At 47.5% G+C, this 27,573-nt stretch overlaps 1 protein-coding gene across 4 annotated transcripts in view; it reads left to right on the top strand.

The window, feature by feature from the left end:
- AGBL1 (AGBL carboxypeptidase 1) overlaps positions 1 to 27,573 on the top strand; it is an 822,308-nt gene that overhangs the window by 26,814 nt on the left and 767,921 nt on the right. For 3 of the 4 annotated variants that reach the window (XM_066355294.1, XM_066355295.1, XM_066355293.1), the window contains exon 2: positions 26,476 to 26,539. The exons of the other annotated variant lie outside the window; for it this stretch is intronic. In XM_066355294.1, coding sequence (XP_066211391.1) covers positions 26,476 to 26,539 — 64 coding nt within the window. The remainder of the gene's footprint in view (positions 1 to 26,475; positions 26,540 to 27,573) is intronic. 4 annotated transcript variants of the gene reach the window in all.

Genomic DNA, 27,573 nt, shown 5'->3' with positions numbered 1-27,573 from the left:
CCTCTCTCCCTCTTCTCTCCCTTCTTCTCTCTAATATCAATTTAAAAACAAACAAACAAAACAACCCAAGAGGCCTGGAGGTAACTAGTCTTAGGCTGTCAGGGGGCTTCCTCTGGCTTTCTTTCTACTCTAACCTTGAAACCCATGGTTGTCTTCCTTATGATCACCCTGTGTTCTAAGGTGGCTGCTGGGAAGCCCTCCTAAAAATGGGTTTGTTACTAAGGAAGAAGGGGAGAAACCAGCCAAGTCTGCTATGGGGACTGACTGTTTTCCTTTACTTATTATCTGAGCCGTCCCCTCTCCCCCGTGGGACTCAGAGTGTATAAAGAATAAAGCCTGGAATAGTGTTGATTTGGCATCCGACAGAACTGGCTGGAATTCTCTGTAACTATTGTATGTTATGCTGGGCAAGTTGTGTCACTTCTATAAGCTAGGCGTTGTACGCAGTCATCTCATGTAGTTCTTACTAAAGCCCCGAAAATAGACGTCATTTCTATTCTACAGATGAGAACAACAATGTACAATCTGCAATGATTAACGCCTCATGTGGCATGCAAACTCATATTCACCCTATTTTAATACAAAGTGTTCCTTTTGACTATCAGATAGGAACTTTCATCTTTCATTATTTCTTTATTGAAGCTTTCACAGGAAAAAAAAATCACAAAAAATCACAAGCCTAATGTAATCAGAGGTGACTTAAAAAAATAATCACACATCTGAAATTCAACCCAAGGGACTTCTGAATATAGTATGTCTGAATGGGTTTGAGAAATCTGTAGCTTAAAAGGTTGGTATGTATCTCCATGGTGTGACCTTCTGAAGCAAGAAGAATGACTTCTGGAAATGCCCCGCTGGCCTGAATCTGGTGTCTCTTGGATTAAAAACGTCCTTGCCTATTCCAGGGTTTGTGTGGCCATATGAAGTAGCCATTTGTGACGTGACTTTCTTGTGTCACTGACATTGTTCCCTCCCTTCTAGGGTATGTCAATATCATCTTTCTTCTTAGATTCACCCTCAGGAATTCTCTCACCTTTTCCGGGGCTCAGTTATATTTTTTTAGAGAGAGAGAGAGAGAGAGAAGCATCAACTCGTAATTACAGCACTGTAGTTGTTCATTGATGGCTTCTGATACCGGCCTTAGGGGTGGGGGGCACAGGCTGAGCCTGTGACCCCCTTTGTGCAAACCAGTGACCTTGGGATCATGTTGATGATCCCATGCTCAAGCCAGCGAGCCTGCACTCAAGCTGGTGAGCCCGCACTCAAGCTGGAGACCTCGGGGTTTCCAACCAGGGTCCTTAGCGTCCCAGGTCGATGCTCTATCCGCTGTGCCACCACCTGGGCAGATGCCCAGTTCCACTTTTACAAGCGCTGCCAGACCCTGTAAGAGCTGCTCCCATTCGAGGTGCCGGGGAACCCCAGTTTGTTGTGCCTTTTCCCCGCTTTGCTTCCCTGGGGGTAAGGCCGGGCAGGGAGAATGAGAAGACAAGTCCAGCGGCTCCCTATCCGCGGTTTGGATGTCAAAGAACAAAAGGGATAATATTCCCGGCCTGTCTCCCCTGTGCTCGTGCTGACAGAAGCTGTCTTTGCAGGAACTCGGGGGCACCACGTGCACTGTGGGCCCTCTGCAAATCAGTGCCAACGACAACATTGTAATTACACTTTGGAAACAAAGGCAGCCAGAAGCTGCCTTTTGAATATCCTTGATCTGGTTGCCCTAGGGGTGCCTGTGGAAGATCAGGGCCGAGAGCAGATGCAGAGGTTAAAAATACACTTGACAAAGCCAAGAGCCCGGTGCCTGGGTTTCTGGAGTGTCTGTCGTATCCCTGGAGGCCTGGGCATTAAGGGAGGCGATGGGGTTGGACACGGGGGTTCATCTCTTGGGTTCTGTTCACAGTGCAGTAAAACAAGGGTACAGAGGACTGACGCATGTCTCTTATATTTTGGGTGTAGCCAGAAAGCTAATTTGTATTTATAACCAACCAGCAGCTTCTCCATCTCCCATGAACTCAGGTAATTGCCCTGTCAGGATAGCTTGGTTGGTTAGAGCATCGTCCCAATGCACAGGTGTTGCCAGTTCAATCCCCAGTCAGGGCACATGCCGGAACAGACTGATGTTCCTGTCTGTCTGTCTCTCTCTCCCTTCCTCTTTCTCTAAGATCAATGAGTAAAATTGTTTGGGAGTCCGCGTTTAAAAGGGTCTCCTAGTGTAGGGTAATGCCGTAGTAGCAGCGCCCTCTCACAGTGTCTGCCATGTGCTGGGCAGGCGACCAGGGGCGTCACACCCGCGATCTCTTGTTCCCACAGGAGTGGGGGTGCGTGTTGTGTTGTGCTCTCTCTGGGAGGGCTCACAAAGGCACATGGCAGTAAGGGACAGAACCCAGACCCAGACCCCCCCGGGGCCCCAAGTCTGCCATTTCCTCCCTGTGGCACCTTGGAGAGGTGGCTTGCTTGTAGCTTATTTGGTTGCAAGTCACTTGAAGTCCACTCCGGGATGCCATCAAACACGACTGAATCCGTATTCTGGGTTTCATAAAGCCGTTTTAAACTCAACTCCATATAAAAGGGAATTAATTCTGGAAAGTTTCTCACTGGACCCAGAAGTGGGTCCGCGTCTCCTGAAGGAGGGGGAGCCGCGCTGAATGGCCACCGTGCCCTGTGTTTGCCTTTCTGTGTGTCTGCCTGGCGCACCCGCGAGTTCTGTGTCTGGTCACTCACACGTTCGTTTTCCATTCATTCACTCACTCACTCACTCACTCACCAGCTTGGTCGTCCAGTCTGTCATTCTGCACTCAGCTTGCCTAGAACGAGAAGAGAGAACGCAAGTACACAGGCTCTGCTTCGCCGGCAGGATGAAATCTGAGCACCCCGTCGAGGCCGACTCACTTTTGAAGCTCATCTTTTACTCCCTCCAACATGGGCCCCAGTACAAAGTACAAGTGGCAACGCCCTTCTGCCTTGTGTACTTGGTAAAATGAACATCAGTTCACTTCCGACCTGGGCCGGTTCACCCCTCCTTAGGCAACCTGGTGGTCCCCCGCTCCCGGAGGTCACCATATTGATGCCGAACTTAGTGCGATCACCCGATGGGCATAGCGCACTACAGCCCAGAACCCCTGGGCTCAAGCGATCCTCCCGCCCCAGCCTCCCGAGTAGCTGGGACTACAGGCGCGCGCCACCGCGCCCGGTGAACATCAGTTCACTTCAAGGCAAAGTTCCAGTCGTCTTTCTCTCATTTCTTCTTTCCAACACCCTCCCGTTAGCCCCAGAGCAAATCTAAGTGATGTTCCCATAATACTCGGTGGCCCTGTCTTCAGGACTGCCGCTCCCCCGTGGGGTCCCTGTGTGCCACCGAGGAAAAGGGGTCCCCCCTCCTGGAGACACTTGGTTGTCACGCCCTGGGTCGTTGCAGTAGGTGAGCGAATCTGGGCTGACTGTGAGGGTAGATAAGGCCCTCAGACCTCGAGCTGCTGAGCAGGACACAGGCTTCTTGCCTGGGTGCCGTGACTATGAGCCACCTCCGTGTGGTACAGCGCCAGTCCATCCGGGTGTGTGTCTATCTCCACAATTGTAACAAATTATATCTCATTAATTATGTGTCCCCAGTGCCTAGCAGAACTCGTGGCATATTGTAGGCTCTTGATAAATGTCTGTTGAGTCAATGCAGAAATAACTAAAGTATATATAAAGCCTGAATGACTCTAAGGCATGAATATTAGGTGCAATAGAGGTACTTCTTCAGTACCCTGTGGATCGTGGCCCAAGAACATTAGAAGGTTTTGGATTCATGAGTCTTTCCTTAGCCACTTCCTTCTCTTGTGTCTTCATTTCCTTTTGGCAATTTTCTTCATTATAGGAGAAATCTATGGTCATTTAAGAAAAATCAGAAGATTAGATAAGCAGAAACAATTGGTAAGCCCACTACTCAGGAATGATAACCATTAATATCTGCTCCCTCAGATATTTTTCTATGCAAAAAATATACATCAGTGTGTGCATTATTTTTTTAAGATGAGGCAGATAGGTAAATGGGCAAATCACAAAGGAATAGCCAGGACTTGACGTAACTTAAAATTAAAGTTTCAAACAGTGGGGTACCTCTTGGGAAAATGTTGAGTTCTCTGTCTTGAATGTATTTAAGAAATTATTAGACACTTCCTTGTTTGCATGCATTTGACAATAGTAGGATCAGAAAATTTCTAAGGTCTGTGATTCTGATCCATTAGGAGAATTCCCGTGGATTCCCAGGGGAACCCGTGTCTCTGAAAGTGTTGGCTGATATGAAAGCCGAGACCTAGAGTGTTCTGCAGCCCTGTTTTAACCAGCGTGAACTTCAAAGGCAGCCTCTCAGAGGTTAATCTCTGAACACGCTCCTTGGCTTACTTATACTTTTCAGGTTGACAGATGAGTTTTTGTTCCACAATGTGTCTACTGGTGCCTCATGTAGCCATTGTGCAATTAGCATTACGTTAGTTACAGGATAAAACTAAACAAATTGGGCTTTTTGGAAAGGGGGAACTTTCACACAAGGCAAAACTTGAGGGAAGGAAAGCCAGGGAACATTTCAACTCAAAAGGCAGTTTAGGCCCTGGCCGGTTGGCTCAGTGATAGAGCGTCGGCCTGGCGTGCAGGAGTCCCGGGTTCGATTCCCGACCAGGGCACACAGGAGAAGCACCCATCTGCTTCTCCACCCCTCCCCCTCTCCTTCTCTCTGTCTCTCTCTTCCCCTCCCGCAGCCAAGGCTCCATTGGAGCAAAGTTGGCCCGGGTGCTGAGGATGGCTCCATGGCCTCTGCCTCAGGCGCTAGAATGGCTCTGGTTGCAACAGAGCAATGCCCCAGATGGGCAGAGCATCGCCCCCTGGTGGGCATGCCAGGTGGATCCCAGTCGGGCGCATGTGGGAGTCTGTCTGACTGCCTCCCCGTTTCCAACTTCAGAAAAATACAAAAAAAAAAAAAAAAAAAGGCAGTTTACTTTGCAAAAGGAAGTCTGGGGAAATTACAGCCCATCAGACCTAACCATTGCACAAATTTGCGTTTGAATGGGAGTCCTCCCTCCAAGGTTCTGTCTCCCTGTTTCTCTCTTGTCACCTCTCAGCAGCCAGACTCCAAGGCTAATGGCAACAGTCGTCAGAGCAACATGATAGTGTCCATTTCCTGACACGGTCGCAGGAGGTACTGACAGATTGAGTGTGGTAGAAAGTCCCGTTCCAAGCGAAGTCATGGATATGTGATTATGAAAATCAGGATGGAAGAGACTGTAGATTGTCCCAGAAAAGCTGAATGAACTACATGTATCTCTCCCTCAAATATCGAGGGTTTAGAGTATCTGCAGATCCTCCCTCCCCCAAAGAGACAGAGCTTAATTCCACCCCCTCTGCTCCAGCGCAGGCCAGGCACGGTGTGACTTGCTTCCAAAAAACTGACTGTGGAAACGGAGTGACAGTGACTTTACATTGGAGGAAACTAGCAAATGCCACTTACCCAAGCATTGACCCAAGCGATGGCATCATCAGTGATGTCATGTGGGTATCATGCACCACTGACAAATGACAAGAAGGGCACTTTCTCTCTGAAGACTCATAACCTCAGTCTAATGTTCAGAATAGGATCAGACAAACCCACATCGGGGGCCATTCTACAGGATACCTTTACAGAATTCCTGAAGATTGTCCAACAACAGATCATGAAACTGTCACAGACTGAGGAGGTTGGGGAGATGTGACGACTACATGTATTGTGCTACACTGGATGGGAATTTGGAACAAAATGACGGCATTAGGGAGAAACCCCGGTGAAATCCAAGGCAGTCTAGAGTTGAGTTCATCGTAACGTCCCAATGCAAACAGCAGCGTCTTTGCTTTGACCAGCGTCGTGCTGTTGTACGATCGTACCAAATAGAAAAACAGGGTGACAGGTATCTTTGCAACTTTTCTGTCAATCTAAAATTACTCTAAATTAAAGCTTTATTAAAATTTTTCAAGGAGTGGTTTTCTTTTTCTTCTGTGAAAAGTCCTTTTCCATTTTACTTGGTTCCTGCCTCTGATACTGACCCACTGTGTTGCTTTAAGGAAATTAGTCTGTTCCTGCCAGAGGGTGTCTACATTCCCAGTCAGATGGCTCCAACACCAGACTTCTGAGTTGTTTTCCTTAAGAGTAAAGGGTGTGATCATTCATCATCAACTGCTTGGCAGTTGACCACGGAGACTCTGAAAAGAAGAAGTTCATACTGCTAACCTCATTATGTATGAAGTCACTCACAAGAGTCTGTATAATGGCATGACACAATAATAATTATCCTTGGTAAATGGACATAGAATGGGTGGATGTTTAAATGGTAGACTTCGTTTTGTGGCGGAGTGACTCAAAGAAGCTTTAGATCTAATCTGATCAACCATCCCTCCGAAATGGAATAACGCCTTTGCTGCGTCTCTCTGGCTGCTTGGAGGTCCCAGCTTTCGCCTGTCCTGCGGATTCCTATCTGCCTGGTGCAAGAGAAGAACTGTGTTGTTGTTTTTTTCAGTCATGGCAAATCTGGTGCTTTATTTACCTGGGTGGTTGACGTCCTTCAGGAACATGGGAGCCAACACATAAGAGAGAGTCAGAAATAATTCATAAGGTTTTTAGAGGAGACATCCATCCTGCAATTAGGATAGCCATGGCTGTTGCTTTTTTGTGCAAAGAACTTCCCACTTCCTCCTTGTTCAGGTCTTTTAACTTTGTTTCCATCATAATGCTTCTCGGGATTAGATTTTCCTTCTCCCCTGATTTCCCGTTAACCGTTCTACCCTGGACTTGATTGGCATAACTCGTCCATATCTTTGTGTTCTCTTTGGCTTGCTTAGCAGTTGCAATGAGAATTTCCAGACTGGTGGCATCCTTTGGTTCTTCCTTCTTCATGGCTTTGTGTGTTAATAAGTATCGAGTAATTTCAGCACCTGACTGGATGGATGGATAGATAAAAGAACAGGTGAATGAACATTCTGCAAGTTATTGCTTATCAGGAAGGTCATGACTCTCCACAACTACTTCTTGGTGACTTTCAGCCAGTCATTTTCATTTCATCCGTGTGCAGCCCAGGCACGGCGAGGCCACAGGGCCTCCGAGTATTGGTGGGTTGGCCACGTCCCCCAGATCCATCGAAAGGATCACAGTCAAGAGCAGCTTCCATCGCCGTGACATTTACTTGATAACTCAACATAAACATGAATTCCAGGAAGGAGAATTGTAACATAGATCTGTGTTTCTTAAGTGGGAGCACTGAACAAAGAGCTTATTGAGTATCTCCTTAGTTCTTGGACTTGAGCCCTGGCAATGAGAGGAAAGTTGCCTGATGCCCTCTTTATGGGTCATGTGATCCTAAGCAGCTGTAGACACTTTTCTGGACTATTAAAATTGTGACTTAATGAGCTAACCACCACACATTCAGGGCTTGGTTGTTGAATCTTGAAATGGGCTTGTTTTCTTCCCACTGTCCCATTAGAATCTCTGACCCTTGAAGCCTTGATGCGTTCTGGAACTGCTGCCTCCACCCTTTCAAGCTTTTCTTTATTAAGTGAGAGGAAAGGAGAGAGACAGACTCCTGCATGCGCCCCAACCTTGATCAACCTGGAAACCTCCGTCTGGGGCTGATGCTTAGACCAACCAAGCTATCCTCAGCACCTGGGGATGATGCTTGAACCTGTCAAGCCACTGGCTGCAAGAGGGGAAGAGAGAGAAGGAAGAGAGGGAGGGAGAAGAGAAGCAGATGGTCACTTCTTATTTGTGCACTGACCGGAGACTGAACATGGGATATCTGTACACTGGGCCAAAGCTCTACTCACTGAGCCAGCCAGTCAGGAACTCAAACTCTTTTTTACCCCATTATCTTTCCCACTTATTCAGAGGTGAATTTAATGGTGGGCACACCTGGTGTGAGCCCTGGGACTTGACTTCTGAAGGACCCTGCAAAACCCCAATTTTACACTTTTTTCTAAGTTTGGTTTCATATGTGAAATTTTTTTTAAAGATTTATTTTTTTAATTCATTTTAGAGAGGAGAGAGAAAGGGAGAGATAGAGACAGAGAGGGAGAGAGAGAGGAGAGAGAGACAGAGAGAGAAGGTGGGGAGGAGCTGGAAGCATCAACTCCCATATGTGCCTTGACCAGGCAAGCCCAGAGTTTCAAACCGGTGACCTCAGCATTTCCAGGTTGACACTTTATCCACTGCGCCACCACAGGTCAGGCTCATATGTGCAATTTTAACATTAATAGTACACAAGTCCTGGCCAGTTGGCTCAGTGGTAGGAGCATTGGCCCGGTGTGTGGAAGTTCTGGGTTCGATTCCCGGCCAGAGCAGACAGGAGTAGTGCCCATCTGCTTCTCCACCTCTCCCCCTCTTTTTTCCCTCTTTTTCTCTCTTCCCCTCCTGCAGACAAGGCTTCATTGGAGCAAAATTGGCCTGAGCACTAAGGACAGCCCCATGACTTCCACCTCAGGTGCTACAATGGCTCTGGCCGCAATGGAGCAACGCCCTGGATGGGCAGAGCATCGCCCCTGGTGGGCATGCCGGTGGATCCCAGTCGGGCGCATGTGGGAGTCTGTCTGACTGCCTCCCTGCTTCTAACTTCAGAAAAATACAAAAATAAAAATAAAAATTAGTATATAATATTTTTTATTTATTTAAAAATATGGTTAACATGTATTTTTATTTCCCCCCCCTCTCTTTTTTTAAGGGGCCCAATATTTTCTTCTGTGCCCGGGGTCTCAATCAACTTTAATCTGCCTCTGCACTTATTTAACCTCTCAATGCTCATCCATTTTATAACTTAGCCTGCTAACATCGATTTTCTGAAATCTTCTGATTTCTTCAGCGTGAACTATAAAAAAAGATAAAATATCATGTTTGTATTAAAAATTATTTTTATCTCACTCTCTCTTACCTGCTCTATTTGCTTCATGAAATAGAGTCTAGTGCTTAAAGAGCCTGGTGGGAATTGATCAACAACCAGGAGAAACTGAAGTATTGCAGTGTCCCTGGTAGGGTTCTGCTGTGGCCTCGGTGAGTCTTGACGGTTCCAGCAGGGGGCATTCACATTTCCAAAGACACATTCAGGATACACAGAAATAGACAGTACTCTGTGTAAATGTAACAATGCACTAACTAAGAGTTCCTATTGGTGGGGGATGAGCCTCCCTGGGAGAATGTTTTACAAATATTCCCACCCATATATGTTACCCAGTGATCTTTACATTTTGAACACCTTCACTCCAGAGGGGATGTACCTGCTGTAGAGATATGAATGGAAAATGGGTTACTAAGTCTTTGGTCTTTGAATGACCTGGAAATAAAACTGTAGAGCAGGGGTAGTGAACCTGGTCCCTATCCCCCACTAGTGGGCGTTCCAGCTTTCATGGTGGGCGGTAGTGGAGCAACCAAAGTATAAGTAAAAAGATAGATTTAACTATAGTAAGTTGTTTTATAAAGATGTATTCTGCCAAACTTAGCGAAAATCCGACATAAAGTACTTGGGAAGTAATTATTATTATATGCTTTAACTTGCTATAACTCTGCTTTATAAATTTTATAAAGTAAAGTTACTTCCCTACTTTATAAATCACCATTACTGTGGAATCGGTGGACAGTTAGAAAATTTTACTAACAGAGATACAGAAGTGGGCGGTAGGTATAAAAAAGTTGACTACCCCTGCTGTAGAGGATCAGAAGAGATGACTAGAGCAGCTAATTTATTTCCAAACTAGTTTTCTGTCTATCGGTTGCACTGTGGTTGTGAAAATTCATATAATAAATAATGCAATAAATTCCCATTGCAGCTGGCCCCATCTCCCTGAGATTCCTGGCTATATTTGGTTGGAAACAGTTTGCTCTGAATATGAGAATTTCCAGGATAGAAATTGCAGCTGACGTTCCTCAGAGGCAATTGGTATGGGCCACATGGTCCAATGGGTTCATGATATGGCTTGAAGTTCTGAGATGTGCCTCATGAGATGAAGAAGATGCGTTATCCAGACAGGATGAGAAATCTCCTTCCATAGAAACTTAAAGTTGGGTATTGACGAGGATTTTCCTGAGAAGCTCACCAGCACACTGCCCTTCAAACGGGGAAAGAACCACAGAAACGTTTTCATGGCCCGTCCTTGGTAACTTAGCTGAGCCGTTAATGACTGTGTATGTGGAGTAACTCACCCAGAAGTATAATGGCTTTGTGTGTTCAACCCTGGCTGTTAGTTGTGTGATATACTGACTCCTTCCTGTTACTGTTTGAGTTTCTCCATATATTATATAATATTATGTTCCTTATTGAGGTTGAAGGTTTGGTTCCTTCCTAAAGGTACACTCAATAGCAGAATAAATCTCTTGGGAATGACACGGGTCCTCATCGAGGAAACAAGAGCTTGGAAAATCGCCTTAAGTGTCAGGATGATAAACCCAAAGTCCCCACATCTTGCTTACTTTGGCCTGTAGTTTGGCAGGTCCAGACATAATGAAGGGTGACCCTAGGTAGCAAAGGAAAGATGGCATCCCCCAGAAGGAGGCTGGCCAAGGGCATGGTGGAAAATTAGACCCCTTAGGAAACCAAACCCTAAGTGGAAGATGTGAGAACTATACTAGCTATGCCAGAACGAGGCTAGTCATCTACCAAACCCACCCCCTCCTCTTTTAGCTCAACAGCTGAGGTCACGTGCTAAGTCACATCCCGGTCCTATCATCTCCTTGCTGAGCAGTTTGGGAGGAAGGGGAGTTCCTCAGGAGCAGAGAACAAATCTCAGAGCTTTAGCTCCCCCCATCTGAATGGCAACCCCCAACCCCTGCCCCCAACCCAATCTCATAGTGTTTGGGCCTTATTTATTTTATTGATGAAGGCCAGAAGTTTTTATGTAGGTTGTGTGAACTCATCCATAGGCTTTTCCTCTTTCTCTCATTATTTCTCTCTCTCTCTCTCTTTTATAATACAGGAAAAGAGTTCATTTACTAGAGCTGGAGAAGTAATGAATTTCTTTTTTTTCCTTTTTTTTCAAGTAAGAGGAGGGGAGATAGATGAACTCCTGCATGAGCCCCAACTGGGATCCACCTGGCAACCCCAGTCTGGGATGATTCTCTGCCCCTCTGGGGCCATGCTTGCAACTGAGTTATTTTTAGCACCTGAGGTGGAGTCTCCAAGGAGCCATCCTCAGTGCTGGGGCCAATGCACTTGAACCAACTGAGCCATGGCTATGGGAGAAGAAGAGAGAGAAGTAAAGGGGAAGGCTGGAGAAGCAGATGGTCGCTTCTTCTTTGTTCCCTGACCAGGAATTGAACATGGGCATCCACATGCCTGGCCAATGCTCTATAGCTAAGCCAACGGGCTAGGGCTGCGATGAATCCTAAAGTAGAAAACTAAAGGGAACCGGGGCATATTACAATTATGGCTACTAATCTTATCCTTACCAAACTTTAGATGAACAAACACTCCCAGACCGAGAGATCTGGGAGATCTGAGACTTGACTGACTTGTTTACAACATCCTGATGGGGACCAGCCGCTCAATACATATTTTCTCGTGATATTATCTCAGTGTTTTCAATAGCTGAGCCATCACAGGCAAATGGTTGGGAGTGAAACAAAGAATAAATCTTAGCCTCTACCTTCTGGAATGTGCTGGTCTCCTTTCAACATCACAGAACTAATCAATCGCTGCAGGGAAGATAAATGAATACTCATTCAAAAATGGATGTGATGTCTCATGCTAGACCAAAGCCACACCCTTAATTTCATTCTTGGTTGTTGATTTATTTTCAAGCATCGAGTGGATGGTGAACGTAACTAGGGAACAAAATCTGCTAAATTCAACCAATGTATCAACTCTGTGTGTGTGTATGTGTGTGTGCTGAGAGAGGGAGAGAGACAGAGAATTGGATGATCATACATCTGATCTAGAAATGTAGTGTTGGCTTTAACTGCAAGAGGAAAGTAGGTGATTGTCTGGGAGAGATAATTTGCAAGATGATCAAAAGGATTCAGGCCCCCAGATACCTGTCTGACTTGACTTTCCCTGATCTCAGAAGCAAGGAGCCCTTTATTTGTTAAGTTTACGTTGGTATCCTCATTGGGTACACCGGGCGGGACAGAAGGTTACATAGATGTCAGTCACCAATGCATGAGTCATGTTTCTCCACCAGGGCCAGCTTTGCATTTGGCTATGTCTGTGGACGTTTTGGGTTTGTCACAACCAGGGTGGGGCCAGCTATGCACCGGCATCCACTGGGTAGAAACCAGGGACCCTGCTCCACATTCTGCCATGCCTGGGATAGTGACCCTACCGCACCTCGACAAATAATTTTCTGGTCCAAAATATCAATAGTGCTGAGGTCAAGAACCCTGCCCTAGTGTACACTAATGCACTGATCGACCCTTTTGAGAAGATGGCAGAGTGCAGGTTTTGAGAGAGAGTGGGCAGCATGAACATTAATAGAAACTGGTTACAAGGAAAGATGAAGGCTTGGATATCTTCATGACCTAGTGGCTCCTGGCCAACGTCTGTGAACTGAAAGAGCGAGAATTACTCCTTTCTGGGAAATGCACTAAATGCAGAGTTGGTTGCTTCTGTTTGTTTGTCTTTAGTTAAAGGTCGGGAGAGGGCACGCGGCAGGGAGAGGGCAGGGTCATTAAGCAGAAGTCAACACTGGCTGCTTTTGCCCGTCTCTCTCCGTGTTCATTCGGGAAGCTCGGGTACCTGTAGAAGAGCTTCGGGCCCGGTTTGAGATGGCTGAGGGCACACCTGTCCTCGGGGACACCTGGGCATGTTTCCAGCGGGTGAACCAGTACCACAGCTTTCTCTCTCTCTCATCCCGCATTCTCAGAGTCTGACCCACTCTGCGGCCACCTCTGGCCCACAATCCCAAAATTAGAAAGTCGACCTTTTCACATGAGGACTGTCTGTTGACCCCAGACTGACATCATTGGATGCCACAGGGTTATGAAGAGAAAAGGGGGCCTGAGAAATCATTGCTTTTTATTTCCGTAGTTGAAGCACGGGGAAGGCAAGTAGGGGCCAGAGAAGTTAAATGATTTATCTGAAGTCATAATGAAAAAATTGGGTTAGAACGAGGTTTTCTGCCTCCCGCTCTGCTGTTTCGTCTGTTTTCCATCATGTTGTCTTCTGCGAAAATCAATAAGAGAGAAACTCACTAAAATCTCTGAGATATTTTGCAGTGTAAATAGTTGGTCTAGACCCTTGGTATTGTTCGTTTGTTTGTTTTACTGCATTTAAAAAAGTTTTCCCCTTCTTTTCTAAGTGAGAGGAGGGGAGATAGACAGACTCCCAAATGTGTCTAGACCAGGATCCACCCGGTGACCCCCGCCCTCTGGGGCCAATGCTCTGCCCATCTGGGGCCATGCTTGCAACTGGGCTATTTTTAATGCCTGAGGTGAAGGCTCCATGGATCCATCCTCAGTGTCCAGGACTGATGCACTTGAACCAATCAAGTTATGGCTCCAGGAGGGGGGAAGGAGAGAGAGAGAGAGAGAGAGAGAGAGAGAGAGAGAGAAAAGGAGCAGAGGAGAAGAGATGATCTCTTCTCCTGTGTGCCCTGACCAGGAATTGAACCCAGGACATCTACATGCTGGGCCAATGCTCTACCACTGAGCCAACCAGCCAGGGCTCTTAAGTTCAGTTTTTAGAAATCAAAGTTTGGATGCTTTTTACCGATCTGTGTTTGAGATTGGTTTGCATTTCATTTACTATTGCTGTGTAACAAATGATGCCAATCTGAATAGCTTGAAAAAATTGTTCTATTTTCTCGTTCTTTGGAAAGAACTTGGCAGTATGTCTCTTGTGTGATTGCATTGGAAGTTGGCTGGGGCCACAGTTATCTGAAATGTCAACTGCTTTGGACATTCAAGATGGCTTAATCTCATGGTTCCCGGTTGATGCTGAGGGATCTCAATTGGGTTGAGAGCTCATTAGGAATGTCTACCAGGGTGTCAAGTGGATCTCTCCACATGGCCTGGGCTCCCTTACAGCGTGGGTGCCTTAGGGCAATCAATACTCTTAAGTGGTGGCTCGGGGCTCCAGATCAATGTCCTAGTGCAGTGGTTCTCAACCTGTGGGTCGCAACCCCAGCGGGGTCGCCTAAAGCCATTGGAAAATACATAATGCATATCAGGTATTTACATTCCGAATCATAACTGTAGCAAAATTACAGTTATGAAGTAGCCACCAAAATTATTTTTTGGTTTGGGGTCACCGCAACATGAGGAACTGTATTGCGGGGTCACGGCATTAGAAAGGTTGAGAACCACTGTCCTAGTGGGTCAGGCAGGGACTGCATGGCTTTTTATGGCTTGGTCAGCTTGTACCAGATTTCTCTGAAAAGCAGCTTTATAGAGTGGGACAGGCCATTTCTTACTAGGTACAGAGTGCTAAGTGGTGGAGCAAAGCTGTGAGATAACAGGGGTCCCTGGTGTAAAAGACACGAGGATGCCAGAGACAAACTTGTCTTGCTTCATAATTCTGTGTTAGCTGAATCACTAAGATTCAGCTGGGGAGAGGACCCGGTAACTGGCGTCCTCTCAGTGTGTCTGGAAACTGGTTGGCTCAGCGACCTCACAGAGGTAGGACTGTGCCTCCCTGTCCCGGGCACTTTCCATCTTTCCTGTGCCTCAGAGGTTGATGGATTCAGAGAGCTCAAAGGCAGTGATGGCAGCTGCTGGTTGACCCAGGAGGCAGCAGCTCGCTCCCACAGCACTGGTGCCGAACCGAACCGAACCGAACCGTGGGTGTAGGCACCTGGCAGTGTTATTCCTCTGCTGTGTGTGGAATGCATTCAGAAGAGCTGAAAACTGTTTGGCACCTCTTTTCAGTAATCCTTAATTCTAACCTGCAAGTTTTGTGCTGTAATTCGTCAACTGTGTGCTTAGGGGAGGACGTCCCAGCCTTCTTAGAAAGAGAGATGACTCTTGCTTTCCAAGGAGTGTTGTTTAAAAGGAATCAGAGAACCTTTCAGGGATGTGATGCCGTTGATTGCTGTCATTATTGTTATGACTCGGATTCTTTACTGTTTACTGAGTGACAACACGGTGCTGGGGGCATGGACCGAGCGCAGCATTCCAAACTGTTTCTTACGAGAGGATGCAACCTCACTCTTTCCGCAGGTTTTTTTTTTTTTTTTTTTTCTCCTTCCTCTTTTGGAGTTTTCTGCTAAATTGGGAATATCATAATCTGAGTGGAAAACTGACCCAGTTTTCCTGAAAACTGAGACGTAACTCAAAGGGTGTTCAGACCTGTTTTCAGATTATTGGCCTTCTGTTGGGCATAGTCAGCGGCACATGTCACCCCGTTTGTGTAACAACGGCAAACTTCCGCGTGCGCCCCACAGCTTCCAGTCCGGCCCTGTTGTGTTGGAAAAAACCTCATTTTAGTTCATTCATAGATATTGCCATCCATAGTTTATCACACCTTTTTTTTTTTTTTTTTTTTTTAATTCATTTCAACCTTGACAGGAAGTTGTTCCTTCCACCTAAACTAAATGTCCAGTGGGGCAGTGTCCTCCTGTTTCCTCTTGTGTGGAGACGGGGAGCTGCCGCTGGTCATCACTTTTGGTATTGTAACCATTTTTAGTAATTGATGTTTTTGATTAGGGCTCCCTTCTGTCATTCATCACAACTCCAGATTTAATAACGTCTCTTATTTAACCGATGGACCCTCTCTAGTGAGTGTGCAAGCTTGCACAACTGGAGGAACACATCCCCTTGGGGCAGCAGGTTTCCTTGGGCTACGAGCTGTGTCCTCTGTGCTTGGCTCACGAGTTTGGGAGAGATTCCGGCTTGTTCCTCAGAGACTGGGAGTGCAGATGTCACGGCGCCTCACCCCGTAGGTAAGAGCAGAACAGCAGAGTGCTAACACGTCAGCCCTCTATCTCGTGAATCAGGGGTGCCGCCCAAAACGGGAAGTGGGTGGAGTCTTTGTTTTTTTTTTTAGTGAAATTGGCCCTTCTTCCTCTGCTGTAAGTCTGGGATAATATCAATGTTCCCTATGTATGAGCCAGTGCTTGGCATTCATCGGCCTTTCTGTGTTGGCCGTGTGGCTAGACTGACAGGACAGGTGAGGTGCGGAGCTAAACTCTGTACCCATCTCCTCGCTGGGACGTACTTGGAGGTGAATCCAGTCAGCGAAGAGAAGAGGGTAGCGAGACTAGGGTAGATTGTATCTGAAGTTCGATCTTGTCCCATGTCAGCCATAGCTTGCCAGCTGTCTGCTCTGTGCGAGATCTCATGCCAGGACCCAGGGACACCACAAGGAATGGGACAAACTGCTTACTCCAGCGGGGGTCACCTCCAGAAGGGGGTGTGGAGGATAAATCATAGCTGCAAATTCTTCTCTAGTCCTCCCACGGAGAGGAGAGGAGAAGCCTTACCCCAGCCCCACCCCCCAAATCAGGCTCTCACCAGTCCCTTGACTGAGAGAACCCAGTGGAGGTGACAGTTGGACGTCAGAAGCTAAGTCAGAAGTAGCCTTGCAAATACCACCCGGTTCTCTCAGAATGCTTGTTTTGGGGGTAGCCGGCTGCCATGTGAGAAGTCCAGGCACCTTGTGGCTGTTGTGCTGGAAAGGCCACCAGTAGGTACTCTGGTCGCAGTCTATGGTGAGCTCGGTCCTCCAGCCTGCCAAGGTGACATTGTCCCTGCCGGGGTTCCTGCCATGCGAGTGACACCACCAGAGACCCTCCGGACCAGCCAGCCCACCTGCCAGCTGAGTGCCACCCTGTGGCCTGAGCTAGCACAGTGGGAAGTAGGCTCTCCCAGCCACGCCCTGCCCACAGTTTCTACCCATAAAATCCAGGGATATAATAAAAAGGCTGTTGTTTTAAGCCAGTGGTCCCCAACCTTTTTTGGGCCACGGACCAGTTTAATGTCAGAAAATATTTTCATGGACCGGCCTTTAGGGTGAAACGGATAAATGTATCACGTGACCAAGACAAGCGTCAAAAGTGAGTCTTAGACGGATGTTACAGAGGGAATCTGGTCATTTTTTAAAAATAAAACATTGTTCAGACCTAAATATAAATAAAACGGAAATAATGCAAGTTATTTATTCTTTCTCTGCGGACCGGTACCAAATGGCCCACAGACCGGTACTGGTCCGCGGCCCAGGGGTTGGGGACCACTGTTTTAAGCCATTAAATTGTGGGGTAGGTTGTCACCCTGCCCTGGACAACCAGAATAGGGAGGTAGGGAAATAGCCAGAGTCTAGCACGGATTCTCATGAAGGCATGTACCCGGTGGATTGTGCAGAATCAAACATAGACTGAATAATTCTGTTCTTAGAGAGGTTAGACCACTGCATTGCGCCACTGCGGGGGGGGGAGGGGCTTGGGTTTTAGTCTTTGTGAACGGCGCCCCCTAGAGTTGTGCAGTGTCCAACGTGTGCAGACATGTGGTGGCAGTTAGGGATTGTATGTGCCGGGAAGGGAGGTTAGCAGCAGAAACTATATAGCAAGGGAATTTGAGTTTAGGATTGAATACAAGTGGGTTTCCTGGGAAGGGAGTGGGAAGGGAAACCATAGTTCAGCAGTGGTGGCAGTATGGGCAAAGCTTTGAAGGCCCGGTACCCATGGTGGGCTTGGGAGCACGGGAACTGGCCCTGTGTGGTCGCTGTGCTCGGTACTGGGCTGGGGGGGGAGGAGTGGCGGGAGCTGAGCCTTCAAAGGCTGAGTGATGTGCAGAGTCTTATTGACACACCGTCCTGATGAATCAGGGGGAGGGAGGCAATGGAGAGACGGCAAATCTCAAAGCAAGGGAGCAACCGATTCGGAATGGTGTTGGAGAAAATTGCAGTTCAAAACCCCACAGACTGGGAAAGACACTATTTGTTCTTCCAACTGCTGCCTCTCCCAAAATACTTGGCAGATCCATTTTTTTTTTTATAGGACAGTCTTAAACAGCAGGGGAGTACTCCATGATTCATTTAAAAGGATCATTAAAGGAAAATCGAGGCCCATCGGCTCCTGCCTTCTTTAATTGCTCATTTATTATTACTGTGGGTGAGATAACGGCTGTGTGGTACTCTTCTTCGTAGTGTAAAATATTTATTGGTAAATATAGCAGTGCGTAAACTAATGCCAGTTGGGCTTTTGTGGGGCCCTTTTTTCCTCCACTGATAGCCATAATTTTTACTTAAAGGAAAACAATCGTGTGCCAATCCATTCTGGCTCGGAGCTGAGAGCATTATGAACTCAACATCTGTAATGATGATACTGTCTCTTCATTTCTACGAGATGGCAGAATTCTCTTGGCCCTGTAGTTTGTTGGTGAAATCAACTTCCTTCCTGTTTATTAAGATCAGAAATTTTCTTCTTTCTCCATCACATCGAAATTCTGTAATGAACTATCCAAATAAAAGTAGCTTTGATAAGTGAGGATATTTATTATTTCATTTACCTGCAAGTTCACAGGTAGGTAGGTGGTTACACAGGGTTGGTTCAGTGGCTTAAGAATGTCACCAGTGAGTCAGAATTCTGTCCTTAAGACAGCAATGTCCAAAAACCAGAAAAGTAAAAAAAACATCTTTATTAAATTTATTAGGGTGACATAGGTTAATAAATTATATAGGCCTCAAGTGTACAACTTTATAACACATCATCTGTATACTGCATTGTATGCCTGCCACCCAAAGTCAAATCTCCTTCTGTAACCATATGTTTGACCCCTTTTACCCTTTAGAGCCCTTTTGAATGGTAACTGTTACACTGTTGTCTGTGCCTATGAGTTTTTGTTTGTTAGTTGCCTTCTGTTTTCTCTGCCACTTATGAGTGAAGTCATATGTTTGTTGACATTTTTCGTCTGACTTATTTTGCTTAGCATGAAGATAATTCTTTTTGCTTTGTTTTTAATGTTTCCTCTTTTTTTTTTTTTTTTAATCCGAGAGAAAAATCTTTCCTGGATTCTCTCAGCAGACTTCTACTCAGGTCTGCTTATCCAGATCCGAGTCCCAGCTCTCCTCGAAACCAACCATGTGGACAGGAGAAAGGCTTAGAGGAGGTGAACCGTGGACCATTCCCCGGGCGGGGAGAGTGTGAGGAGAATACTTCATCAGCCCACTGCGGCCCCATCCTGGCAAGCAGTACAGAGGCCCAGTTCACGTGTGTGAAGCCAGCTGTGGTTGGTCCCTTCTCCCCAAGCACTGTGGTCTCAACCAGTTCAGGGGTGGTGAGCTAGTATGTTCCCTATGCCCTGCTGGTTCTCCCTCTGGGCAGGCGCAGTAGAAGCATATGAGACAACTTGTGCTCAGGGAGTTTTAGTGGATGTTGTAAGGAAGCAGGCAGTTCCTTCACTTGAGGAGTTACTATAATAAAATATCTGGGTTATCTATTAGCAGTCTAGGAGATAAGCCCAAGTTCTTGCCCACAGAAATTTGCAATTCCTTTCACTAATAGCATCATTCGATATGATCACCCTGGAAGTGGTTTCACCCCCCAGGGTCACCAAGCTCTGTCATGCCTTCCTCTGAGCACATGGAGCTATGGCATAGTTGGGACACTCCCCCCCGCACTCACAGTTCAACTTGGCTTCTCGGATTCCTCACTCATGGACCTGGCTGGGTTACATGCCCCTTTCCTGGGTTCTCCCAGTATCGATGCTGACCTTTGTCACTGCCCTGACCGTCCCGGGTCCTCACTGCCCACCAGCTGCCCACCTCAGCCAGGCCTGAGGTAAGTGGGTTTCGATCAAGTTGTGTCTTTACTGCCTCACCTGGTGTCTGGAACGTAGATGGTTTCCAGTGAATGTCTGTAGGAAGAATACATGAATAATTAAGTGAAAGGAAATGAAATCTTGACCTTGTTCTCCTCTTTAATCAGTTTTTACTTAATTAGTTTCTCTCTTTCCTCTTTCTCATCTCTCCATTTCTCCTTTTCCTTTTCTTTGCATATTATTCATGATTAACGCATACATTATATTCATTAATTAATGAATCAGACCTTCCACAAGTTACACAACACTGCACAGCCTTGCTTTTGTCTTTTAACCCCCTCCCTCTTCTCAGAAAGAAGCACAGTTATTGGGAGTGCTGGAGGTGGACCCAGAAACATCAGTTGAGCTGGGACACCAATCCAGTGACTTTGTTTTCTACTGTGAACCATCTTTGGGTCCACTTTCGAAGGGCTGGAGTCCTGCTGTGCTATTATGATTTATTAAAAGATATATAACCTGACCAGGCAATGGTGCAGTGGATAGAGTGTCAGCTTGGGATGCTGAGGACCCAGGTTCAAAACCCCAAGGTTGCCAGCTTCGGGGTGGGATCATAGACAAGACTCCATGGTCACTGGCTTGAGTCCAAAGGTTGCTAGCTTGAAGCCCAAGATCACTGGCTTGGGCCCAAGATCACTGGCTTGAGTAAGGGGTCACTGGCTGGTCTGGAGCTCCCCCCCTCCTTCAAGGCATATATGAGAAAGCAATCAACGAACAACTAAAGTGCCACAACGAAGAATTGATGCTTCTCATCTCATCCCCCCCCCCCACTCTTGCTAAAAAAAAAAAAAAAAAAAAAAAGGCATATTTCTTCCTCCTAGTTCCTGGCACAGAGCTCCTAAACCTTTGGAATTGCCAAAGTGAGGAGAACTATAAAGTCTTTTGTTGTGTTAGTGTGGTGACTTTTGGACATCACCTAGAGATGCGGGCTGGTTTCCAAGGTAACCAAGGCTGTGGTTGGAGAGGTGAACTCAGTCTCCCGGCTCCCACGGGGAGCGTTAGAACCTGGAGCCTGGAGGTTGAGTCCGGGAGGACCACATATAGTTTTTTCCGCGTAGTGGAAGTTTTGCTTTCCGCGATTGCAGTTGACCTCCAGTCAACCCCGGTTTGAAAATACTAAATGTGGAAATTCCCGAAATAAACAGCTCATAGGTTTTAAATTTACGAATTTAAAGTTGAACGCTGTGGGCCATTTGGAGTAGCGTGATGAAATCTCGCGTGATCCGCTCCGTGGTCCCGGGTGTGACGGTCTCTTTCCCGGCGCCCCCTCGAGGTAGACACTTCCGCCCGTCAGTCGCCGCGGAGCCGCCTCCATTCTCCGAAGGCTGTCCTGGGAACTCAGCGCTTGTGTTCAAGAAATACTTATTTTATTTAATAATGGCCTCGGAGCGCAGAGGCAGTGATGCTGGAAGTCCGTTTACGTGGAAGACCAGCCGGAAAGTGCTTCCTTCAAGCGGAATGTGAAAGCGCTCAACTCAATCAAGGACAGGAAAATAATCGTATGCTGAGGCTGCCGAGGTCGACCCTCAGGACGAGTCTCCTGTCGGTGAAGGAAGGTATTTTGAGAGAGAGCACATTCGCATACCTCGTTACAGTATATTGTTATAATTGTTTTATTAGTTATTGTTGTTCATATCTAATTGTGCCTAGTTTCTAATTAAACTTTATTGTAAGTATGAACGTAGGGGGAAAATAGTATGCGTAGGGTTTGGTACTGTCCAAATTTTAGGCATCCACTGGGAGTCTTAAAACATATCCCTTGTGGGTAACGTGGGGGGGGGGCGCTAATGCAAACCCCAAAGGTCAGGGGTCAGAGACGTTCTGGGGGGTGGACACCTGCAGTGTGGGCCGTGGCGCACTCAGGAGGGCTTGCAAGCTCCGTGCCCCTTCCCGTCCGCCCTCCTCGGCGCATCTCTTCCACCTGCCTGTTCCCGAGTTGTATCTTTTTGTAAGAAACTGCTTATCTGGTAACATGTTTCTCTGTTCTGTGAGCTCCTCTAGCAAATGGAACCTGATGATGAGAACACGCATGGCTTTAATTGGTAGCCAGCTGATCAGAATACAGTGAACGACGTGGAGTCTGCAGTTTGGGAGCGGTGTTGAGGGGGCAGTCTGGTAGGACTGTGTTCTCACTGGCGGAAGCTGGTGCTGTCTCTGGGCAGGTGGTGTTGGATTTGACTTAAACTGTAGAGCACCCGGCTGCTGCCAGACTGTTAGTTGTTGGTGTGAGGGGACCCTCCTTGCCCTGGAATTGGTACCAGAACCAAAGACTTGCAAACTCACTAGAATGATAGATCCGTTGGCTCATGGCTCCTTGGTTCCTATTCCCAGACTTGGGGAGGTGAAGGAGGCAGAGCACACAGACATTGTGCATGTGTGTGGGTGGTGTTTGCTGGGAGGCGTGTGCGTTCGCAGAGCGGTGCCGTGGGTTAACAGTGCCGCTGGGATGGGAGGCAGCACACAGTGCATGATGGGACTGCCCGCCTTAGGCCAGAGCTGCCAGTGGAGAGGTCGGAGCTAACGCAGGTCATTTTCCTGCTAAGTGTAGCTATCAGCCGCCTGGGGACTCCTGGATAGTTCATCACACCTGGAATAGGAGCTGAGTTGTCAGAGGGGAGCGGGGAGGGGACTGGAGGAAAGAAAGTGGAGGGATTAGCCAAAACACATACAGACATAACACATAGATACCACAGTGTGGCCACCTGCCAGAGCGCAAGGGGTGGGGCCAGGTGGAGAGGGGCAAAGGGGGAGGGACTGAAAGAGACTTCACTGGGGCGGAGCGGGTTTTATTGAATTATGCATTTGAAACCTATGTGGTTTTGCAAACCAATGTCACCCAGTAAACTCAATTAAGTAAATAAAGAAAGAGAAAATGTATACAAATTGGAAAGCTCTCGAAAAAGAAATTTGAGTATTTTGTTCCTCATGGATTTTTTTATATGAATTTTGACTTGTCAAAGTACAGCACTAAAATACTGTTTTCTTATTGCCACCTTTATTTATTTATTCATTTTAGAGAGGAGAAAGAGAGAGAGAGAGAGAGATAGAAAGAAAGAAAGAAAGAAAGAAAGAAAGAAAGAAAGAAAGAAAGAGGAGCAGGAAGCATCAACTCCCACATGTGCCCTGACCAGACAAATGCAGAGTTTTGAACCGGTGACCTCAGCGTTCCAGATTGACATTTCTTTCACTGTGCCACCACAGGTCAGGCACTTGATTGCCACCCTTTAAGTTTCAAGTTTTGTGTCCAGTGAGTGCCTCACTAGCCTTTGCCTCCTCCTGGCTCCAGCTGAGGTGTTGCACGTCCTTTCTGGAAGCTCTCTAGCCTAGGACTGAAAACAGTGTAAGCTCCGCTGTGCCTCGGTGTGCGCTGTTGGACCTTACGGCTCCCTTGGCGCTCCGTATGCTTCCGTTTCGTTCCATTCTGAGGAACATTGAGTGTGCACTTCTCTGGAACAGCCCCTGTTCTAGCTGCTGTGCTAAACCTGTTCCCTTCTGTACAGGTTCCTGTCTAGTGAGGGTGGACTGGGAAGCAAGGTGGCACTGTGATGCCAATGCCGTGTGGTCAGTGTCTTGGCTGATAGGCGCCCAGAGTGATGGGGAGACAAGGATGCCCCACATCCAGGGGCAGATTAAGGTTGGTTGAGGCCCCAGGTGCAGAAGAAAATATTGGGCCCCTTAAAAAAAAAGAGAGGGAAAATAAAAACACATGTTGGGCCCTGGCTGGTTGGCTCAGTGGTAGAGCGTCGGCCTGGCGTGCAGAAGTCCCGGGTTCGATTCCCGGCCAGGGCACACAGGAGAAGCGCCCATCTGCTTCTCCCCCCTCCCCCCCTCCTTCCTCTCTGTCTCTCTCTTCCCCTCCCGCAGCGAGGCTCCATTGGAGCAAAGATGGCCCGGGCGCTGGGGATGGCTCCTTGGCCTCTGCCCCAGGCGCTAGAGTGGCTCTGGTCGCAACAGAGCGACGCCCCGGAGAGGCAGAGCATCGCCCCCTGGTGGGCAGAGCATCGCCCCTGGTGGGCGTGCCAGGTGGATCCCGGTCGGGCGCATGCGGGAGTCTGTCTGACTGTCTCTCCCCGTTTCCAGCTTCAGAAAAACAAAACAAAAAAAAAAAACAACAAAAAAAAAACAACAAAAAAAACCCAAACACATGTTAACCATATTTTTAAATAAATAAAAAACATTATGTACTATTAATGTTAAAATTGCACATATGAAACCAAACTTGGTGTCATTAGAAAAAAGTGTAAAGTTGGGGTTTTGCGGGGCCCTTCCGAAGTCAGGGGCCCAGAGCGCGCCTCGGTGTGTCTGCCGTTAAATCTGTCTGCCCACACCCAGCCTGAGTGGCCATGCAGGATGAGCTGGCACTGACTGGGCTTCAGGAATGGTCTGAACACAGGCACAGAAGCTAGAAACTGTGTGGTTTGAGTAGAAAATATAAGTCATTCTGCATTGCCAAGCACATATTTTGGAAAGGGCTGTTGTAATGAATAATGCAGTTGGAGATTCAAGCAGGACAAGCCAATGAGGAGCTTTGGCAACCCTGTTAATGGGCTAGGACATGGTCCTGTGTCATGGGGAGTTACAGAGTTCTCTAAGGCAGATGAGGAACTGGAGGCTTCCTAATGGGAAGATTAAAGCTGTGTCTTAAATAACATACCTAAAAAAACTATGTACTGGGGTTTCCTTCCTCCACATCTTCGCCAACGTTTATCGCTTCTCTTTCTGATAGAAGCCGCGTAACAGGTGTGAGGCGCAATCTCGTTGTGGTTTTGATTTGCATCTCCCTGATGCTGAGTGGTGTTGAGCATCTTTCCCTGTAGTTACTGGCCATCTGTATGTCTTCCTTGGAAACGTGCCTATTTGAGTCCTTTGCCCATTTTTAAAGTGGACTATTTGCTTTCTAGCTATTGAGTTGCACGAGTTCTTTAGACATTTGAATATTAGTACCTTATCCGGCATATGCTTTACAAATATTTCCTCCCAGTCTGTAGGTGGCATTTCCATTTATTCCTTGTTTCCTTTGCTATGCGGAAGCTCTTGGTTTAATGGAATTTTGTATTTTAGTGTATTTTATTTTTTGGCCTGCGCTTTTGGTGTCTTATCCACGAATTCTTTGCCAAGACTAAAGTCCAGAAGCTTTTCCCCTATGATGTCTTCTAGGTGTTCTATGGTTTCACATCTTACATATAAATCTTTGACCCATTTTGAGTTAATTTTTTTTTTTGTATTTTTTTTCTGAAGCTGGAAACGGGGAGGCAGTCAGACAGACTCCCGCATGCGCCCGACCGGGATCCACCCGGCACGCCCACCAGGGGGCGACGCTCTGCCCACCAGGGGGCGATGCTCTGCCCATCCGGGGCGTCGCTCTGTCATGACCAGAGCCACTCTAGCGCCTGGGGCAGAGGCCAAGGAGCCATCCCCAGCGCCCAGGCCATCTTTTACTCCAATGGAGCCTCGGCTGCGGGAGGGGAAGAGAGAAACAGAGAGGAAGGAGAGGGGGAGGGGTGGAGAAGCAGATGGGCGCTTCTCCTGTGTGCCCTGGCCGGGAATCGAACCCGGGACTCCTGCACGCCAGGCCGACGCTCTACCACTGAGCCAACCAGCCAGGGCCTTTGAGTTAATTTTTGTGAGTGATGGAGGAGAGGACTTCTGGGTATACATATATCCTAAGGAACTGAGATCAGTATCTTGAAGAAATACCTGCACACCCGTGTTCACTGTGGTGTTTTTCACAACAGCCAAGATAGGGAAGTAACCTCAGTGTTTGTCAAAAAATGAATGAGTAAAGATGAAGAATAAAGAAAACACACGCTCACACACACACACACACACTCACACACATGCACACAGAGGAATATTATTCAGCTATGAGAATGAAGGAAATCCTACCATTTGTGACAACATGAATGGCACTTGAGGACATTGTGCCAAGTGAGGCAAGTCAGACAGAATAAAACCAGTATTATAGGCTCTCACTTCTATGTGGAACCTTAAAAAGCTGACCCACTAAAAACAGAGAGTAGAACGGTGGTTACCAGGGCTGGAGGGTAGGGGAGTTGGGGAGACCGTGTTTAAGGGACAAACTTATAACTAGTAGACGAGTAAGTTCTTGAGATCTAAAAAAAAAAATTAGCCTGTTGTAGTGTGAAGGTCGTTGGCCTGGGTTGTACTGTGGGCTTTGCTCCGTGGGTCACCTCAGGGGACGTGAATCACAGCCTTCTCTTCAGGATAACAAAGGATGGTGTGTCAAGCGTTGCCAGGACCCCAGAGAATATCTACATAATGCTATTTGGTGTTTCCCTAGGTTTCTCTTGACAAAATAAAAAAAATTTCTTCCTTAACAGTCAGGGAAGGTGTTCCATCGGAACATGTTAGTAGATTTCTGTTTCTGTCCTCTGCCCTGCACTTAAAAATGAGCCAAACTTACCAAAACCCCCCACAAAACCCCCAAAACCAGAGCTGCGCCCCCTTGATCCACAGAGCCCCCTTTCCTTTGCTGTGTCTGTGCGAATCACTGATGCCTGTCCTTTGCCTATCTTGCTGCTACAGAGTGGGTCCTGGGGGGTTGCAGGTGAATTACGGAGGCAGAGCCCCCTCATTGTCATTATTTAGGGAGTACCCCATCAGGCATTTTTGTTGCAGGAAGTCTTTCTCCATAGGAGGGAGCGCACAGCCACACAGTGTCCACAAACCTCCCCGCCAGGCTGCCTCCCACCACTGCATTTCAAATTGAAGATGCTCTGTTTTCCTTGCAGAACTCCTCTGACCGGGCCTCCATACTGGCCATCCTCCAGGTCCTCGCAGACCTGCTCTCTGTGGGTGAGTAGGCCGTGCTGTCGCCCATCACGTGGTGGATGCGGGGGTATGGGACGGCGGTGTCGCCCAGGAACCTGGGTGGCCTGGGGCTCTATTCCAGCTCACGTTTGCTGTGAGGCAAAAGCCACCATCTGCCTGTGTTTCACGAAGGCTGCTAAGTCCTGGTGCAGACTGGGTGGGTGGTACTTTGGGCTCTTCCATCTTGTCACTCGTCCTATAGCAGGGGTCCCCAAACTTTTTACACAGGGGGCCAGTTCACTGTCCCTCAGACCGCTGGAGGGCCGGACTATAAAAAAAACTATGAACAAATCCCTATGCACACTGCACATATCTTATTTTAAAGTAAAAAAACAAAATGGGAACAAATACAATATTTAAAATAAAGAACAAGTAAATTTAAATCAATAAACTGACCAGTATTTCAATGGGAACTATGCTCCTCTCACTGACCACCAATGAAAGAGGTGCCCTTTCCGGAAGTGTGGTGGGGGCCGGATAAATGGCCTCAGGGGGCCGCATGCGGCCCGCGGGCTGTAGTTTGGGGACCCCTGTCCTATAGGGACTGGAACTGAGGAGGGAACTGGACTCCGCACGGTTATTCTGTGCTGTCCCATCTGTCAGGTCGAGGACCTGTGGGAGCCTGCAGCTCTTCCCAGAGAGAGTTGCCCCACCCCTGCTTCCCTGCGTGTGACCCATTTCAGAGCCAGATCTTGGCAGCTCCTGATGTCACTAGAGACAGGAAGACAAGGCAGGAGCTGGACCTTGCCTTTGGTCAGCCATTAGGTTTTCAGAGATAAGGTGACAGGGTTGACTGTCTCCCTTAGCTCATTTCTACATGAGAGTCCTGGACAACACAGCTCTTGGGATGTTCCAACATCCGCTCAGTTCACATGGCATTAGGAAGAAAGACTAACCTGGACCAGACCACACCAAGAGGAACGACACTCCCAAGCCACAGAGCCTCAGGCTACAGTTTCAGGAGGAAGAGTCCCTTCATGCTGAGGTCTGCCCATAGGCTGTGCTGCCCTCCAATGGGC

This window comes from Saccopteryx leptura, chromosome 13, assembly GCF_036850995.1.
Source record: "Saccopteryx leptura isolate mSacLep1 chromosome 13, mSacLep1_pri_phased_curated, whole genome shotgun sequence".
In the NCBI taxonomy this organism is placed as follows: Eukaryota; Metazoa; Chordata; class Mammalia; order Chiroptera; family Emballonuridae; genus Saccopteryx; species Saccopteryx leptura.
The sequence above is the reverse complement of the archived record's forward strand: the minus strand, read 5'-3'. Positions and strand labels throughout refer to the sequence as shown.